Genomic DNA, 16,916 nt, shown 5'->3' on the forward strand with positions numbered 1-16,916 from the left:
GGCAGGAGGGCCTGGGATCCCTCCTGCCCGTAATGTAGTGCGGGGTGGGGTTAGGGGGTCGCCGTGGCCAGGAGGGTTTGGGCTCCCTCCTGGCCCGATATTGTTGGGGAGTCGGCGGTCCTTCGGGGTGAGGGTGCGAGTGGTCCTGCCGGGGGGGGGATGTATCGGACGTCGGGGAGTCGGCCGGGCAAGAGGGCTTGGGCTCCCTCTTGCTCCGATCGTGGATGCGGGTGCGGGTGGGAGCGCGTGCGAGCGGTCGTTCGGGGTGGGGGTGCGAGCGGTCCTGCTGGGGGGGTGAATCGGGCGTCGGGCGGGGTGGGAACTATGTTAAAAAACTTTTGTATACCGCGCTCAGGCATATAGCGCGCGAGGGGTATGCGCGGTACGTAAAATCACATATAACGCGCGCGTTATATCCGCGAAAATACGGTAGTAGTATTATGGGGGGGGGGGTCTGGGGTGGAGATTGGGTAGAGATGGGTGGGGTCTGGCTCACGACTTAGCCCAGTGTTCCTCAACCGCCGGTCCATGGACCGATGCCGGTCCATAGAATAATTATTTTATTTCTGCCGGTCCATAGGTGTAAAAAGGTTGAAAAACACTGTTTTAGAGCTCCAGCTAAAAGATGTTGTGGTACATAAGCTTCTAGGATCCCATGATTACAGTATATATTTTAACCTCACAGCCTTCAAAGACCCCAATCTGATCAGGACCAGTATGGATACTAGACCCCTTACTACCTTCCTATGCTAGGCCACTGAAATATCCAGCCTTATATTTTCCAAGGGAGGAATGCAATATGAAAAATAGGCTCTAGTTTATACAGTGTTTATAGTAACTTAAGTAAATGTTTTGTTACTTTTATTTGTTAAAGAAGTACAGGAAACATTTTACCTTTAGCAAAGTAATAATTTCACCAAATTTTACAACTTAGTTAAATCTGATGTTTGCAGAAAAATAAATTTAGAACAAAAGAGAGGGAACAGAAACCCAGGAGCCCAGGTTTTGACTTCTCTATGAGTCCTGTAGACATTTTTAGTTTCTTTTAGTTGAGCAGATGCTTCATTTTAAAAATTTGTATTTCCAGCACTGGAATGACACCTAATGGACCCATAACAACACCCCTGAGGCAGGCCTCCAGTTGGAGGCCTAAACATGGACCATGTTGGGTCATCCATTGGCTTTCTCCAACAAATAACATTTTATACATGGGACTTTTTCATGTGATTTTATATGTATTATAGTTTTAAGTTTATAAATACAAAATAAAGATTGTCTGTCTCAAGGTTGACGTGGTCTATCCCACTTCCCACTAGTTCTTCTCTGCAGAAAAGTAAAGACATAAATGAGAATTCTTCAGTAAAGCAAATGAAACAGCAAAACCTGGATGGGCAGACTGGATGGGCCATTTGGCCTTTATTTGCCATCATGTTTCTAGGACCTGGTCTTACAGGGTGTGCAGCAAGCCAGTCCAGATGTGTATAGTCAGTCACCATACCTATTACAGGTTTGGGAGAAGAGCCAGGCTCCTGCTCATCTCCTAAAGGAGAGGTAGTCTTGAGTTAGGCGCAGTCCCTTAGGGAGCGTGTATCGGTGTGCGGGCAACTCCTGAGAAGATTTGCCGGCAGGTAGAACACTATACAATTTACTTGCCCTTCAGAGAACTAAGAAACACTAGAATTGTCAGTCAGATGGCTAAGTACTGGGAGCTGGCATCTAAATGGCAGATTAAAATTTAATATAGGTAACATAAAGTGATGTGCATAGGGAAAAATAAACCTAGCTTTAGTATAGGTATGCAGTTTTGGGTAACAAATTAGGTGTCATTTAGACAAAGGTGCTTGAAGTCATGGACAGCATATGAAATCCTCAGTGCAGAGCATCTATCATAAGAGCAAATAGAATGTTCAGAATTATATGGAAAAGAATGTAGGCTAACACAATTTCCTAATGCTGCTGAACAAGCATGCCTTTCTTTCTTTCTTTCTTTCTTTTTTTTAAATAAAGGTTCTGGTACTGGTATACAGGGCTTTCCTTTGAGGGAGGGTGTGTGACAGGCTAGGTCCCTGCTCCCTGCTGGCCTTAAGCACATGAAAAGGCATCACTGCAATTTCATTATTCTCTAGAACAGGGTTGTCCAATGTTGGTCCTCGAGGGCTGCAATCTATTCAGGTTTTCAGGATTTCCTCAATGAATTTGTATGAGATCTATTTGCACGCACTGCTTCCATTGTATGCAAATAGATCTTATACATATTCATTTGGGAAATCCTGAAAACCCAACCTGAGGACTGAGGTTGGTCACCTCTGTTCTAGAAAATTAGCACACCCTGTTGAGAAATTAGAACAAGCTGGACCTCTACAAACCCCTATGAAAGTTACAATCTAACAGAATTCTTCAGGTTACTCACAAGCAAATATCAGGGCTTTACTTTCTTTAACCAGGCTGTGTGCAGATAGAATGAGGAGGTGAGACTATAAGTACAGGCAGTTCTGCACCTGTTGGACATCTCATGGCTTGTGTTGCTGTTGTTGCCTTTGTTTTGTGCAGCTTTGAGCAGAGCCAGAAGGGAAGTAAGGCAGTGTTTCTCAACTCGGTCCTGGAGTATACCCTGGCCAGTCAGGTTTTCAGGATATCCACAATGAATATGCAGAAACTTGATTTGCATACACGGTCTCCATTATATGCAAATTTCTTTCATGCATATTCATTGTGGATATCCTGAAAACCTGACTGGCCAGGGGGGTACTCCAGGACTGAGTTGAGAAACACTGAAGTAAGGTGTCGTGATCTCTCTCTGTCTGGTCGCTCTCCTTGAACACATTGGATTGTTTATAGGAGAGAAGATGTAGGTAGAATAGAGTTGTACATTTTACTTTAGGTGACCAGTTGGGCAATGCCACGGAAAATGTGCTGCTACATAGTACTAGTATGTACTATCTGAAAAAAAATTTGTCTGTGTGCAGTTTTAGTTGCATCCATCTGAAAGAAAAAAAAAAAAGATAGGGCAAAAGACATGAACTGATTTTCCTAGAAAGAAAGGCTGAAACGGTGAATGCTCTTCAGTTTGGAGAGGATCTCTTAATATGGGTATTATTCACCACATAGGAAACCACTGCTTAACCCTGAGAGTGAGCAACAAGGAACGGATATTCATGACTCGCACTTGGCTGATGCTTTGTGATGAGCCAAAGAAGTGTAAACTGAATTCTTTATGTTTTCTAGAGAGATGAGGTGCACTGCATTTGTGAAGGGTTTCCTGTGTCTGTGTCATTTATTTGGATTGCTTCAGTTATCTCTTTTAGAGCCCAACGGTTGGCATATTTTCAAGTTTCACCTATGAATGAATATTCTTGTGTAAGTGCTTTTTAATGTTAGGACAACATGTTTTCATTTTTCTCTGCCTTAGAAAAGCCTCAGGTTTTTGTTTTGTCTCTTCTATAATCTTTTTGGGTGTGCCAGTCTGTACTGGCATATCAAGTGGCATCAGTTCAAAATCTTATCACTGAACTGTGATTTTCACATTGTCTATTTTTCTTTTCCCTATGCATGCTTGTTAGTTGAAAAGTGAAAGAATATCAGAAGGAAGCTTTTATGTGTTGTAGAGAGTTGCGCGGGGACAGAAATCCCACCCGTCCCCACCCGTCCCCGTGAGGACTCCCACCCATCCCCACCCGTCCCCGCGAGGAATCCCCTCCGTTCCCGCCCGTCCCCGCGAGGAATCCCCTACGTCCCCGCGAGGAATCCCCTACGTCCCCGCCCGTCCCTATAAACTACAGAAATAGTTATTTCATTTAATTATGCTATTGAATTAAAGGCTCTGGTAGAAACCCATTTAAAAATAAGCAAAAAGACTTTATTAATTTGGAAATATTAATTGGGAAGAATACATACTTTGTAAAAGGGTTTCTACCAGAGCCTCTAATGTTTATAAATTTTTATCAACACAACTAATATACTACTTTATCCTTAAGCAAAAAAAAAAAAAAAAAAAGAATTTTTTTCCTACCTTTATTGCCTGGTTTCTGCTTTCTTCATGTTCTCATTCAATTCCTTCCATCCACTGCCTCTCTTCTCTCTGTGTCTTCCATTTGCTCTGTTACTGTGCCTCTCCCTTTCTCCCCCCTCCCAAATTGGTCTGGCACCCATCTTTTTCCCTCCGCTCCCCCCATAGTCTGGCACCTCTGTCTTCTTCCCTGCCAGCGTCTTCTTCCTATTCCCTCTTCCCCATTTCCTTTCAGTGTCCTTCTCCCCCACCATCTTCCCCATGTCCTGTCAGGCAGCATCCTTCTCCCCCCTCTGCCTTCCCCATGTCCTTTCAGCGTCCTTCTCCCCCCTCTGTCTTCCCCATGTCCTTTCAGCGGCCTTTCTCCCCTTTGTCTTCCCCATGTCCTTTCAGCGGCCTTCTCCACCCCTGTTTTCCCCATGTCCTTTCAGTGGCATTCTCCACCCCTTTGTCTTCCCCAGTGCTTTCAGGGTCCTTCCCCCCCCCCCTCCTCCTGTTTACCCCATGTCCTTTCAGCGGCCTTTCTCCCCTTTGTCTTCCCCATGTCCTTTCAGTGGCATTCTCCACCCCTTTGTCTTCCCCAGTGCTTTCAGCGGCCTTCTCCCCCCTTAAGCGTCTTTTCTTCTCCACTCCACCTTTCCTCCCTCCCTGCCTCCACCTTTGTGGCGCTTTTGCACCCGACCGACAACAGAACAGGCCCGGTCGGACAAATCTCCCTGTCCTGTAGCCGCGAATTTAAATTACCTTCTTACAGCAGCTGGAGTAGTGAAGCTGCTGTAAGAGGTAATTTAGATTCGCGGCTACAGGGCAGGGAGATTTGTCGGCAGGGCCTGTTGTCGGTCGATCGGGGGACCTGACCGGCTGTGCACATTCTCCGGGGCGGACCGCCCCCTCCCCCCTCTTTCGTACGCCATTGCCTTCTCCCTACCTGCCCTGCCGCACACAGCCGACCGGAAGTCTTCCTGATGTCAGCGCTGACGTCGGAGGAAGGGAGGGCTTTGCTTAAGCCCTCCCTCCGACGTCAGCGCTGACATCGGGAAGATTTCCGTTCGGCTGTGTGCTGCGACAGGGCAGGTAAGGAGAAGGAGACTACCCTCGCGGCTCGAGTGCACTGCGATCCAACCCTGCAGGAACCCCGCGACCCTAGGGGGCGTCCCCACGGGATCCCCGCGACCCTAGGGGGCGTCCACACGGGATCCCCGCGACCCTAGGGGGCGTCCCCACGGGATCCCCGTGACCCAAAGGGGGAACCCGCGGGATCCCCGCGGGTCCCGCGGGATTCCCGTCATCCCCGTTCCCGTGCAGCTCTCTAGTGTGTTGTATTGACTATCGTAAAAAGCCTTTCATCAGGTCGACCATGTTGCATTAGACAGAGTCCTTAGGATAATGGGTGTACGAAAACATATAATTGCTCTAGTGCAGAGTTTGTAGATAGTAGGACAAGATATAATCAAGACAGAACATGGTGAAACAAGCTGGTTCACAGTTGGTAAAGGTGTTCAACAGGACTGTATTCTCTTTCCTTAACTGTTTAGTTTGTTTGCAGAATACATAGTTCTTGTACAATCCCACTTTATTCCAGGACTAGTGGGATTTATGCATCTCTGACCACCAGGCACTGTAGAAAGCTTCAGATGATTGAAGCCATAACTCCTCCCTCTCCTATCATATCCTGGAGCATGCCCAGTAGAATCCAGTATTGCTTTCTGCGTGCCAAGCCTGTAGGAGCTTATTTCTTATGCTCGTGTTTTCTTTGGATAGTTTTTGTAATGTTTTCGGTATTTCCCTCATGGGTCTGCCTTCGTGCTGTGGAGGTTCCCTGCAGGGACATCTTTACGACAGGAGATCACAGACAATTGGACAATCATCTGTTTCTGGGGGGGTTCTGGGGGATTATACCAGTAAGCCCCCTGGACAGCCTGCAGGAGAAATCAATGCTCCGGTATCGGGAGGTAGCTCACTCCAGGTTTGTCTGCTAATGGGTGTAGCTCAGGCTGAACAGTTCTGTGGAGGCTCTACAGGGATCGGAGCCGGACTGCATGCCTCTGCCGGACTGCATGCCTCTGCCGGATGGAGGTCACTGGTTGGGCCGGTGGGGCAGTCAGAAGACTTGAAATCCAGCTTTACAGCTTCTTGAGGCATTAGAGCTCTGTAAATGCGTCTACAGCATTGCCTGCACTTCTCCCATTCAGCACAATGGAACAGTGAGTAACCAACCGTGTGACAGCCTGTTTTGGCGATTTGGGGAGGGTTTTAAAAAGGGTTTTTTGGATGGTTTTCCTGTATGCCCTACACCCCAAAATCTAAAATCGCCATTTTCAGGGAATTCCTGTTCCTTTCTCGGGCGATTTTAGTACAAAATCGGCACCTGGTGGCCATCTTGAATTTTTTCCCCAATTTGAATAAATCTATATTTTTTATGGTTAGGAGCTTTGATTTTGCTCCAAACTTCATAGATGTTGATTTCATGCCTCATTTGTGGCAGATGGCTGTCAGTTGTGCAGCCACATTCCGCGTGCGCTGCGGCCTGCAAGGAGGACCAAATCTGTACGGAAGCAGTGCCTTTCGCCTCAGGGAAGACCCTCCTTGAGAGTCTTCTGCCCCAATTTCCATGAAAAATACATTTGGGGGTTCTTGTGTGAGCGAGCGCTGGTGGCATTTTGGCGTAACGCAAGCATGTTTCCAGAAAAAAACTTTTAAAGTCCTCCAGGTATTCTAAGTCTGAGGCGCACAGAGCAACTTTCGCTGTAGGAGTCCTCTTTTTCCCCAGGAATTGTGTATAGGCTCTCTCGGGCATATCTTGTACAGAAGTTCATGCCTCTGATCATTCTATTGATGTCTAGGTTGCCCATGGGGACGTCGCCGCCGCTGGGTCCGAGTCTTTTTGCTTGGTTCCCCAGCATGAACTCTTGAGCGTAAAAAGGGCGATGCCTGCGATGGCTTTGGGTGCTGTCATGATCCCTCTGCTTTAGCAGGGAGGTTCGGCGGCAGCCACTGATGTGGAATGTTTGCCAGAGCTCTGCGATCAGGCTCCGTGTATGTCTCGGGACCTGTCTGATGATCCCAAAGCATGCAGGATCTTAAAACCTGCTCGTCTGGTGGATCTCATCACAGAAGCATTGCAGGAATTGACTCTGCAGCAGGCTCAGCTAGTTCAGCAGGAATGTTCTATCAGGAGTGATCAAGAGGCCGCTACCTGCCACCTGTCCCTGGTAACCCCCGATGTGGGTTATTTTCTGTCGGTGATTTGGGGTAAACTGGAGGATCCCCTATTTTGTGCTTGGGCCATGGCAAGGATTTCTCCCATGGTGGGCAGTTTTACCAAGCATTTTGCTTCTCCGAAGGTGGATTCAGCAGTGACTAGGTCATCAAGCGTACTTCTTTCCCTCCTATTGGAGGAGTGGTCCTGCAGGATGTTAAAGACAAGCTTTCATCCCTAAGCGCCTTTTTGGATTTGGCAGTGCCTCGTCCTTTGTTGCATGGGCATGCCTCCCCACTCTTCACCATGCCCTGGCACTCCGGTGCTGTGTGATTTGGACTTTCTCAATTCCAGGATGGATTGCATGGCTGATGCCTTATCTCAGCGGTACCTTCCGTCTCAGTTGGCTGCAAACTTGAATAACAGCTGTGAATCTGCATTTGCCATAACGCATGATGACTTGGGATACAGGAAAGTCTGCGCACAATGGGTTCCCAAACAGCTTACTGATCTGCACAAGCAACAGCATGTGGAAGTTATGACCCAGTTCATGAGATGGTATGAAGAGCCAAGTATTCTGGGGTATTCTGGGGAGAACTGTCACCGGCGACGAGACATGGCTGCATCACGGCGACCTGGAGAGCAAAAAAGACAAAAGCATGATGAAGTAAAGGAAGCGGTTCTTACCTGGTTTTGGGAGCAGCCGAAAAACTTCTTCTTTGCAGCAATGCAGAAGATAATTGAGAGTTTTGTTAAGCAGTATGTGTGATCGCATGAATGACCTGCCAGACAAATGGAAAGGAGTAGGGTGGGGAGCTGGAGGGTGAGTGGGGGGGGGGATTTAGATAAGGATGGGTTGGGTGGATAAGATATTGATATGTTCTTGTTAAGAATTTCTTCTTATAAGTACATATATGTTATTATCTATTTGTGAATTGAAATATTCTGTAAGATGTTAAAATTTAATAAAGATTGAATAAAAAAAAAATAAAAGCCAGTGCAGAACAGACTTCTACAATATGTGCCCTGAAAATGATGAGGACAAATCAAGTCTGTATATGTAGTATCGCATCTTACTTTGAGTTTAACTTGTTGTGCAGGCTGGATGGACCATACAGGTTTTTATCTGCCATCATCTGCTATGTTACTTTGTTAGTGACCAAAAAGGATTCTTGTGAGTCTATAGTTGCAGATCTGGTTTGGTTTTCTCTTTTTATATTAATCACCATTTCAAAATCTTTTTAGAACAGGACTAGACAAAAGACCACTTTAATCTTTTCATAAAGGTTAATCTTTAATACTCATTTGATTATGTTAAAGTATCCAGTTCTGTTCTTATATATATCACACAAAGCAGATTGATTAGCAAAAGCCACGATCTGAAAAATCCATAATCCGTCAGTGATATAAGTGATAGCAAAGTTGTATTAACAAGTACCTCACTGACTTCCTAATCAGCCTGGAACTCCAGGCACATTTTTTTAACTGATCAGAAAAGAAGAAAAAATACATCATAACTTTTTTACAATGTTTAAAAGAAAAAAAAATGTGTAAAAGAAATACCCATCAAAGAAAGTCTTGTCCTGCCCTCCCTACTCTTTCTTTATTGCATTACATTAGAGATTTCTATTCCGCCACTGCCTTGCGGTTCAAGGTGGATTACAAAAGAATTACAAAAAAGGTATTACATGAAGAAGATCTCTGGTAATTTCTAGAGGAGATAAGGAGTAAATGAGGTTGCTTTGGGGAATCGGGAAGGTATTGGAGTGGTATTGGGAATTGGGAAGTTGCTAGCGGTATTAAGAAAATAAGAACAAAAGCAATGCCTCTGCTGGGACAGACCTTAGGTCCATCGTGCCCAGCAGTCCGCTCACGCGGCGGCCCAACAGGTCCAGGACCTGTGCAGTAATCCTCTATCCCCTTTTCCAGTAGGAAATTGTCCAATCCTTTCTAGAACCCCAGTACCGTACTCTGCCCTATTATGCTCTCTGGAAGTTCTTCTTTACACGTTGGGTAAAGAAGAATTTCCTAGTATTCGTTTTGAATCTGTCCCCTTTCAACTTTTCCGAATGCCCTCTTGTTCTTTTATTATTCGAAAGTTTGAAGAATCTGTCCCTCTACTCTCTCTATGCCCTTCATGATCTTATAAGTCTCTATCATATCCCCTCTAAGTCTCCTATTAAGTCATTTGCAGGAATTTCTTGAAGAGTAGAGTCTTTATTTCTTTTCTGAATGTTTTGTCGTCTGGGGTCATAATTAGTAGATTGGAGATTTGGTTGTCGAGTTTTGCTGCTTGTACTGATCAGTTAAATCTGGCAAAGCTGAGCTGAGAATTCAAAATTGTTTCAGCAATGGGCTGGCTGAAAACAAATGAAACAAATTTATATATCTGGAACAGGTGGAAGGGCATAATTGAAAGTAATATCTAAGTCCATTTTCGTCCAAGTCGAAAGTCGTCCAAAGTAAAAAATAGCTTAGGACACATTTTAGAAAAATACGTCCAAATTTATTTTCATTTCGAAAATCGTCTAAGTATATGTACTGCTGATCTGATCGTCCAAGGCGCTAAATCATCGATCTTTTATACCACATTTTCGTCCAACTTTTCGGCCAAGTCAATTACGCCTAGAACAAGCCCTGTTGGACGTGGGAGGGGTCTGCAAAGTGATGGACTGAACACCCAGACATGGCACCTAAATAGTGGGGTACCTTACAGGGCACTGCTATGAACTTCACAAAAAGGGTGCCATGTCTTCATCTCACTACAGCTCCCTTATAGGGCATGGTGAGCCCCCCAAACCACCTCCAGAATCCCCTAGACCCACTTATCTACCACCCCAATAGCCCTTATGGCTGCAGGAGTCACTTATATGCTAGTAAAAAGGGTTTTGGAGTGTATAGGGGAGTGCACATGTTTCAATATCAATGCAGTGATTACAGGGGCTTATGGGCATGGGTCCACCTCTCTATGGGTCCCTAACCCACCCCTAAGATGGTTTAAGACACCTCTGTGCAGCACGACTAGGCTTTCCTATGCCAGGCTGCCAGGTGATGATGATCTAGAGGTACAATTTTCAAGTTGTGATTAATATTTTTATGGAGGGGGGGTCGGTGATCACTGGGGTAGTGTGATCCCAATGCAGTGTGGGATTTGTAGTGCCTGATTCTGCCAAAGGAAATCAGTGCTGAAAGTCCCATGATGCATCAGGATGGGGTTAGTCAGAAATCCAGGACTGTCCCAAAATTTCCCGATAGGCTTGACAGAAATCCAGAATTAGGATAAAAATCTCCTTCCTGGTAGCAAATAACTTGGCAGCTCCAGCAATGAGGAAGGAAGCACAAGTGTGAACTGACTTGGACATGTAAGACAGAAGGCAGGTGTTCTAGTTTTGATGTATTCCCTTTTTTTGTTTGAACAGTTTAAACTCCTGTTCCTTTGGACCTCCAGCTTAACTGGAACCTTGGCTGGCATCATGGCACCATGAATTTTCATTTACAACTTATTCAGTGTTTCCCCCTGTTTTAATTAGATATGTGCTTAATTCCATTTGGAAGACAAAATGACAGAAAATGAATGAACTTATGTTCATTTTTCTTTTGTTTGTTCTTCAAAATAAAGGAAAAGGCAGGCAGAGCCTAGAGTCTATTCCCCACTCTGAGTTCTGGGGGTCTGTATTATGTGTTTGCAGTGCTTATTTGGTCACTTTAGGTGGGTTTTTGTGACTTAGACTATGTTTTAAATAGTCTAAGTCACAACGTCCAAGTTCCGTCGAGCCTGTGCTGTATAACACAGTTCTTCAACCGCCGGTCCGCGGACCGGTGCCGGTCTGCAGGAAATTTTTGCCGGTCCGCGCAGGGCCGGCAAGATTGACTTACTTCAACTTCCTGCCGGTCCGCGCAGGGCCGGCAAGATCAACATGAGAAGCGTGCGCTGGGCCGGAGAGATCTTGGGGAACCTCTGACAGTGGCTTTCTCCCCTCTCTGCAGCTCTCCTTTACTTCCCAGCGCAGCGATTAACGAAGGCAGCCTCGGGGCTTTTGCTGAGTCGCGGCTGCCTCTGATGATGCAACTTCCTCTTTCCTCAGAGGCAGCACAACCCAACAAAGGACCCGAGGCTGCCTTCGTTAATCGCTGCGCTGGGAAGTAAGAAGAGCTGCTGGGAGGGGAGAAAACCACTATCAGAGTCTGGGAAGCTGCTGGGCAAGGGAAAAAGGGGACAGCTGCTACTGGAGAGGGAGAAGGAGAGATGCTGCTGGGAGGGGAGGGGGGAAATGAATCTGGGAAGCTGCTGGGCAAGGAAAAAAAGGGACAGCTGCTACTGGAGAGGGAGAAGGAGAGATGCTTCTGGGAGGGGAGGAGGGAAAGGAATCTGGGAAGCTTCTGGGCAAGGAAAAAAAGGGACAGCTGCTACTGGAGAGGGAGAAGGAGAGATGCTTCTGGGAGGGGAGGAGGGAAAGGAATCTGGGAAGCTGCTGGGCAAGGAAAAAAAGGGACAGCTGCTACTGGAGAGGGAGAAAGAGAGATGCTTCTGGGAGGGGAGGAGGGAAAGGAATCTGGGAAGCTGCTGGGCAAGGAAAAAAAGGGACAGCTGGTACTGGAGAGGGAGAAGGAGAGATGCTTCTGGGAGGGGAGGAGGGAAAGGAATCTGGGAAGCTGCTGGGCAAGGAAAAAAATGGACAGCTGCTACTGGAGATGGAGAAGGAGAGATGCTTCTGGGAGGGGAGGAGGGAAAGGAATCTGGGAAGCTGCTGGGCAAGGAAAAAAGGGACAGCTGCTACTGGAGAGGGAGAAGGAGAGATGATGCTGGGAGGAGAGGGAAGAGAATTACTGCTGGACAGGAGGAGGAGGGAAGGGAGAATGAAAAAAGGAAGGAAACAGCTGGCAGAGAGATTAGAGGAGGGGAAGGGGAGACACAGGCATGAGAAAGTAGAGAGATTGATGATAGGAAGGGGTCAGCAGAAAAGCAGAGAGGGACAACGATGATAGATCTGGTGTAGGAGAGATAAAAATGAAAAGAGCAGTGAAGCTGGAATGAATCATGTAAAAAGGAGAGAGGGGGCACAAGCTGGATGGAAAGAGGAGAGGGGCATAGAAAGAAGACAAGATACCATATGGAAGGGGGAGAGGACAGACAGTGGATGGAAGGGACAGATGCTGGATTGAAGAGACAGAGAGGGCAGACGCTGGAAGGAAGAGAGTGAAAAGAAGATTGAAAGCAGACAAAAGGTAGAAAAAAATAATTTTATTTCTATTTTGTGATTAGAATATATCAGATTTGAAATATATATCCTGCTAGAGCTGGTGTTAGACATAACTGGGGACTGCAAAGCCCAGGCAGTGCTTCTTTAGCTTCCAGCTGGCTTAGGGCGCTCTCTGACCAGGGGGCAGTTGCCCTAGTTGCACTCCCCTAAAACTATTCCTGTCATGTGTGACTGCAGTATTCTGTTAGCATGATATTTCTGTGTAGCATTCTGTAATAATTTGGCTTGTTCAGTTTTCTTGATAATAGAGGGGATATATGTGAAGGGGAGGCGAGACGGGTTTTGTTGATCCTGCTCTGAATTATTTGTATTTATAAAATGACAATTGTACAGAATATTGTTTCTTTTTATACTTTAATAAAATACATTCAATATAAAATCATAACTGAGGCTTGTGTGGATGGGATCAGATGATTTGTGGGGACCGACTCGCGGAGATGGGGCGGAAACGGGGTTTTTACATTTTAGTCCTAGTAGTTTGCCGGTCCACAAAATAATTCTTTTTTTTCTGCCGGTCCAAGGGTGTAAAAAGGTTGAAGAACACTGCTGCTAAGGCTAAGCCTGCCCATGCCCCGCCCTCGACACTCCTCCTGACATGGTCATTCAGCGGTACTATGAAAGCCTAGGTCATTTTAGAAACACGTCCAAAACCCGGTTTTATTATCGACATTTGGACGTTTTTGGCTGATGATCGTCCAAGTGCCGACAGGCCGGGTTTTGGACGTTTTTCTCTTTCGATTATGAGCCCCTTAACATCTACCATCCTGTTCTAGGTATCTGACATCTTCTAGTACCAAGGATCCATTTTCCTATAGTACTACCAAGGAGTGAGGGATATTTGTTTGCATTTATTTGGCATTAGTAAAGCAATAGTTGCTATATTACTTTTTTGCCGATTTCTTCTTTGCTCGTGAAAAGAGTATGACTTTGCAGTTCCCTCATTTCAGAGCAGCATGTCCTTTCTGCTGTTAGATAGGCTGATGAGGAAGATTAGTATTCTGGTAGCTTGAAGAAAGAAAGAAGCATCAGATCAGGCTTAAAAATGGGCCCAGAGATAATTTTTTTCTCTCAGAGGTACCAAGAGAGGAGCAGCAATGCTAGCGAATATCCTCTGATATTTAGATTATTCATTGAGGTTGTTTGCATAGAAGTGGTTTTTATTTTTATTTTTTAAGCAGTCTTGATGAATTGTAAATTCTGTTAAGAATTCCAGAGAGAGCTAGCCATGCACTTTTAACATGTTGTGAGATCAGTGGGTCCCTCCCCCCCCCAAGTCTGACAGAGCAGTAAAGATATAGGTATATGCTTTAGTAGTATGAGAAAGAGCTAAGCCCCAGCTTGGCCTGCTGATTTTGTGTCTTTCGCTGCTACAGTGCATATGGTTAGGCAGTTTGGAAGCTATGCTATGGTTTCCTCTTCTTTTTGTTTTGTTGCTTACACAACACCTGTTTCTTTGCAGTGACCATTGTGAAGGCAATTGAGGTGTACACCCCACAGGAACTTATAGTGGAGAATGGGACACGGGCAAGGCTTCCCTGCACCTTCAAGTCAACGGAGATGGTGAGCAGTACCACTGCAGTCACCTGGATTTTTAAGCCTGAGGGTAGAGGACGTCATGTCTCGGTAAGAGTGTCTGTATTTTAGCTGTACCTATGCATAGTGTATTTAGCTATTTCATTTTCCAGGATATCCATAATAAGTATGCATATTTATCTTGTATATCTATTGTGAATTTCATGGAAATTAAATTGACTGTAAAGTCAATAGGATATGTTTGGGAAATATTTTGCAGGGTGGATTTTGGGACCAAAATACATGAAGAAATAGAACCACATGCACACTTTTGTGTGTGGTTTTATGTTGTATGGAAAAACTGCCAGAAATATTCCACATACAATGGTGTACAAAAATCTGGAAAAAGCGCTGACTGCTGAATTTAAACAGAATAAATAAGAGATTTGAGAGTTTAATTTATTATATAAGGACATAAGTGTTGGCATACTGTGACAGAACGAAGGTTCATCAAGCTAATCACAAGTACCTGGCACAATCTCCAAAAATGTATTTTAGGAAATGATTAAAAATGGGATTTATTTATTTTAAAAATTTCTATAAAATTTCTGTACCGTTTAAAACTAAAAGGTTTACATAATTTACATACATAATTTAAAACAAAAACATAATAAATGAACATACAGTCAGTCCTCAGAAATCATGACTACAAAATAATACAATAAGTTTGCATAACAATTTCATATCTGACTGACCAGGGAGTTCCATATCTTAACTCCAGCACAACAAAAAGTCATTTTCCCAGTCTCAACTAGCCTTGGATTCACAGTCGTCTTCAGTAAAGCTAAATTCTACGAGCGCATTGATCTTTTTGGTGTATAGCCAAGAATATTATTTTTAAACAATTCTGGAGTGTTTCCATACAAGAATTGATGACAAATCATTACTGCTTTAATAATAATAACAGTTTATATACCGCAAGGTCGTAAAGTTCTATGCGGTTTACAATAGTTAAAAATACAACAAATTGAATAAAACTAAAAAGGTAAAAGCCAATAACTAAAAACCCCTAAAAATATCTGATTATTTCATGATAAAATGCTACAAATCAGTTACCTAAGTACTTCAAAATCAAATACAGTGGTACCTCAGTTTACGACTGCACCGGTTTGCGAGTGTTTTGCAAGACGAGCAAAACATTTGCAAAATCGGTGCCTCGGAAACCGAGCATGGCTCGATTTACGAGCACCCCCCACCTGCGATCCAGCACCCCCCCTGCCTCGAACCGGCACCCCCCCCCGACACAATTGGGCACCCTCCCGCCAGGATCCGACCCCCTCCCCCCGACACAATTGGGCACCCCCCCGCCGCTTCTTACCCTCATCTGGGCACTCTTGAAGATCGGCCTACTCGTCTGCTGGGCCTTGAGCATCTGAGCATGCTCAAGGCCTGCGAGTTCACTATTAAATGAATGAATGAATGAAATGTAGTTGTTATGGCACTTTCCCCGTCCTGATGAAGATACAAAACGCTTTGGTGGGGGTTTAATGCAACAGCGACATTGAATAAGCTAAGTTATTTAAGACTTCTAGGGGAATGTAAAAGCAATGAAATTACTTTAAAATGAATTACAAATGAATTGGAAGGAATAGAAACGATGTGTGATGAATTTAAATCCATGAAGAGAAATTTTTAGAGTAATTGCCTAATTTATTTATTAGATTGGTAGATTACATGAAATACCATGACTAGATATAATTAAAAAATTTAAAAATATATAAAACAAATACATATAAACTTAGGTAAAAAAAAGACCTTGAAAATATAGATTTAGGTAGTAAATACACGATTAGATGAGCCAGTGACAAGTGCTGTCACACTGTGCTGTATCAGACAGGTGGTGTTCTAAGATTCCCCACGTGTGTTTAAGTTAAGTTAAAAAGAGGCATGATATAGTTTAAAGTAGCTGATGAAGTGACTATCTAAGAGGTTTTCAAGTGTTTTTTTGAGTGCCCAAGTGGAGTGTGAGTTCCATAGATGACATTACCCACATGTAAGAATATTTGTCTGATGTCTGTGGATAACACCTATTACAGGTAAGTAATTGTGCTTTCTGATGGCACCAGGACAGAACAGCTTTCACAGAGCTCAGAAATAAGTATAATGTTCTGAGCATACAGAGGTCTTCCCATGCACAAAGGTTTCCTCAGACAGTGCCTTAGCTCAAGAAGGAATGCAACTCTCGGGAAGATTAGAGGCACTGTGTGCCTCACCAGTCCTGCTGTCTATGGGGAAACATCTGTGACTGATGAAAAACAATTCATAGGTAATCCAGGTTTTAAAGCTTACATATTATTCCAGCTGAAGTACATCCCTCAAAGAGCACTTTACAGGTAATATGCTTGAGTGAAGTGGACTTCATTGTATCAAAAGGCTACTTGAAAGATTTTAGGACAATGTTAAGGTCCCACGGGACAGGAGGTTTCTGCAGTGATGATTTGAAATCCCTTCATGAATCAAAAAAAGATTGAATGTTGTGAAACTGGAAGCCTGTTTATGGGCCCCAAAAAGGGAGCCCAAGGGGGCCTCAACGACGAAACAATCTAGGCACAACGAAGGAGTCGTGAGGATGAGATGTCAATAATTCAGCAATGGGTGTAAAGTTCAAAGTTCACTTTTTTGATAGTAGCACTGCAAGGACTCGACACTGACAGTGTTTCGGCATCTGTGCCTTTGTCAAGAATCTATTGAGCCATGACAAGTTAATAACAATAATAAAAATAATATGAAGCACATAATATAAACCAATATGAAACACATAATGGAAACTATAATAAAAACATAATATAAACTAATAAAATCATAGCTAATAAAAGCACATCAAGCAAAGAATATATATATGTATTATTAAACAGAAAATGATAAAATCAATTTGCAA

The 16,916-nt window shown here is 44.2% G+C and overlaps 1 protein-coding gene and 1 long non-coding RNA gene across 3 annotated transcripts in view; one reads left to right on the plus strand and one right to left on the minus strand.

Annotated features, from left to right (window-relative positions):
- The window catches only part of MPZL1 (myelin protein zero like 1), a 73,596-nt gene that overhangs the window by 3,662 nt on the left and 53,018 nt on the right, over nt 1-16,916 (plus strand). For both annotated transcript variants that reach the window (XM_033941521.1, XM_033941522.1), the window contains exon 2: nt 13,926-14,089. In XM_033941521.1, coding sequence (XP_033797412.1) covers nt 13,926-14,089 — 164 coding nt within the window. The remainder of the gene's footprint in view (nt 1-13,925; nt 14,090-16,916) is intronic.
- LOC117359193 overlaps nt 15,354-16,916 on the minus strand; it is a 102,066-nt gene continuing 100,503 nt past the window's right edge. Inside the window, exon 6 of the long non-coding RNA XR_004539179.1 lies at nt 15,354-16,722. This is a non-coding gene — a long non-coding RNA (uncharacterized LOC117359193). The remainder of the gene's footprint in view (nt 16,723-16,916) is intronic.

Source organism: Geotrypetes seraphini, chromosome 4 (genome assembly GCF_902459505.1).
Source record: "Geotrypetes seraphini chromosome 4, aGeoSer1.1, whole genome shotgun sequence".
In the NCBI taxonomy this organism is placed as follows: Eukaryota; Metazoa; Chordata; class Amphibia; order Gymnophiona; family Dermophiidae; genus Geotrypetes; species Geotrypetes seraphini.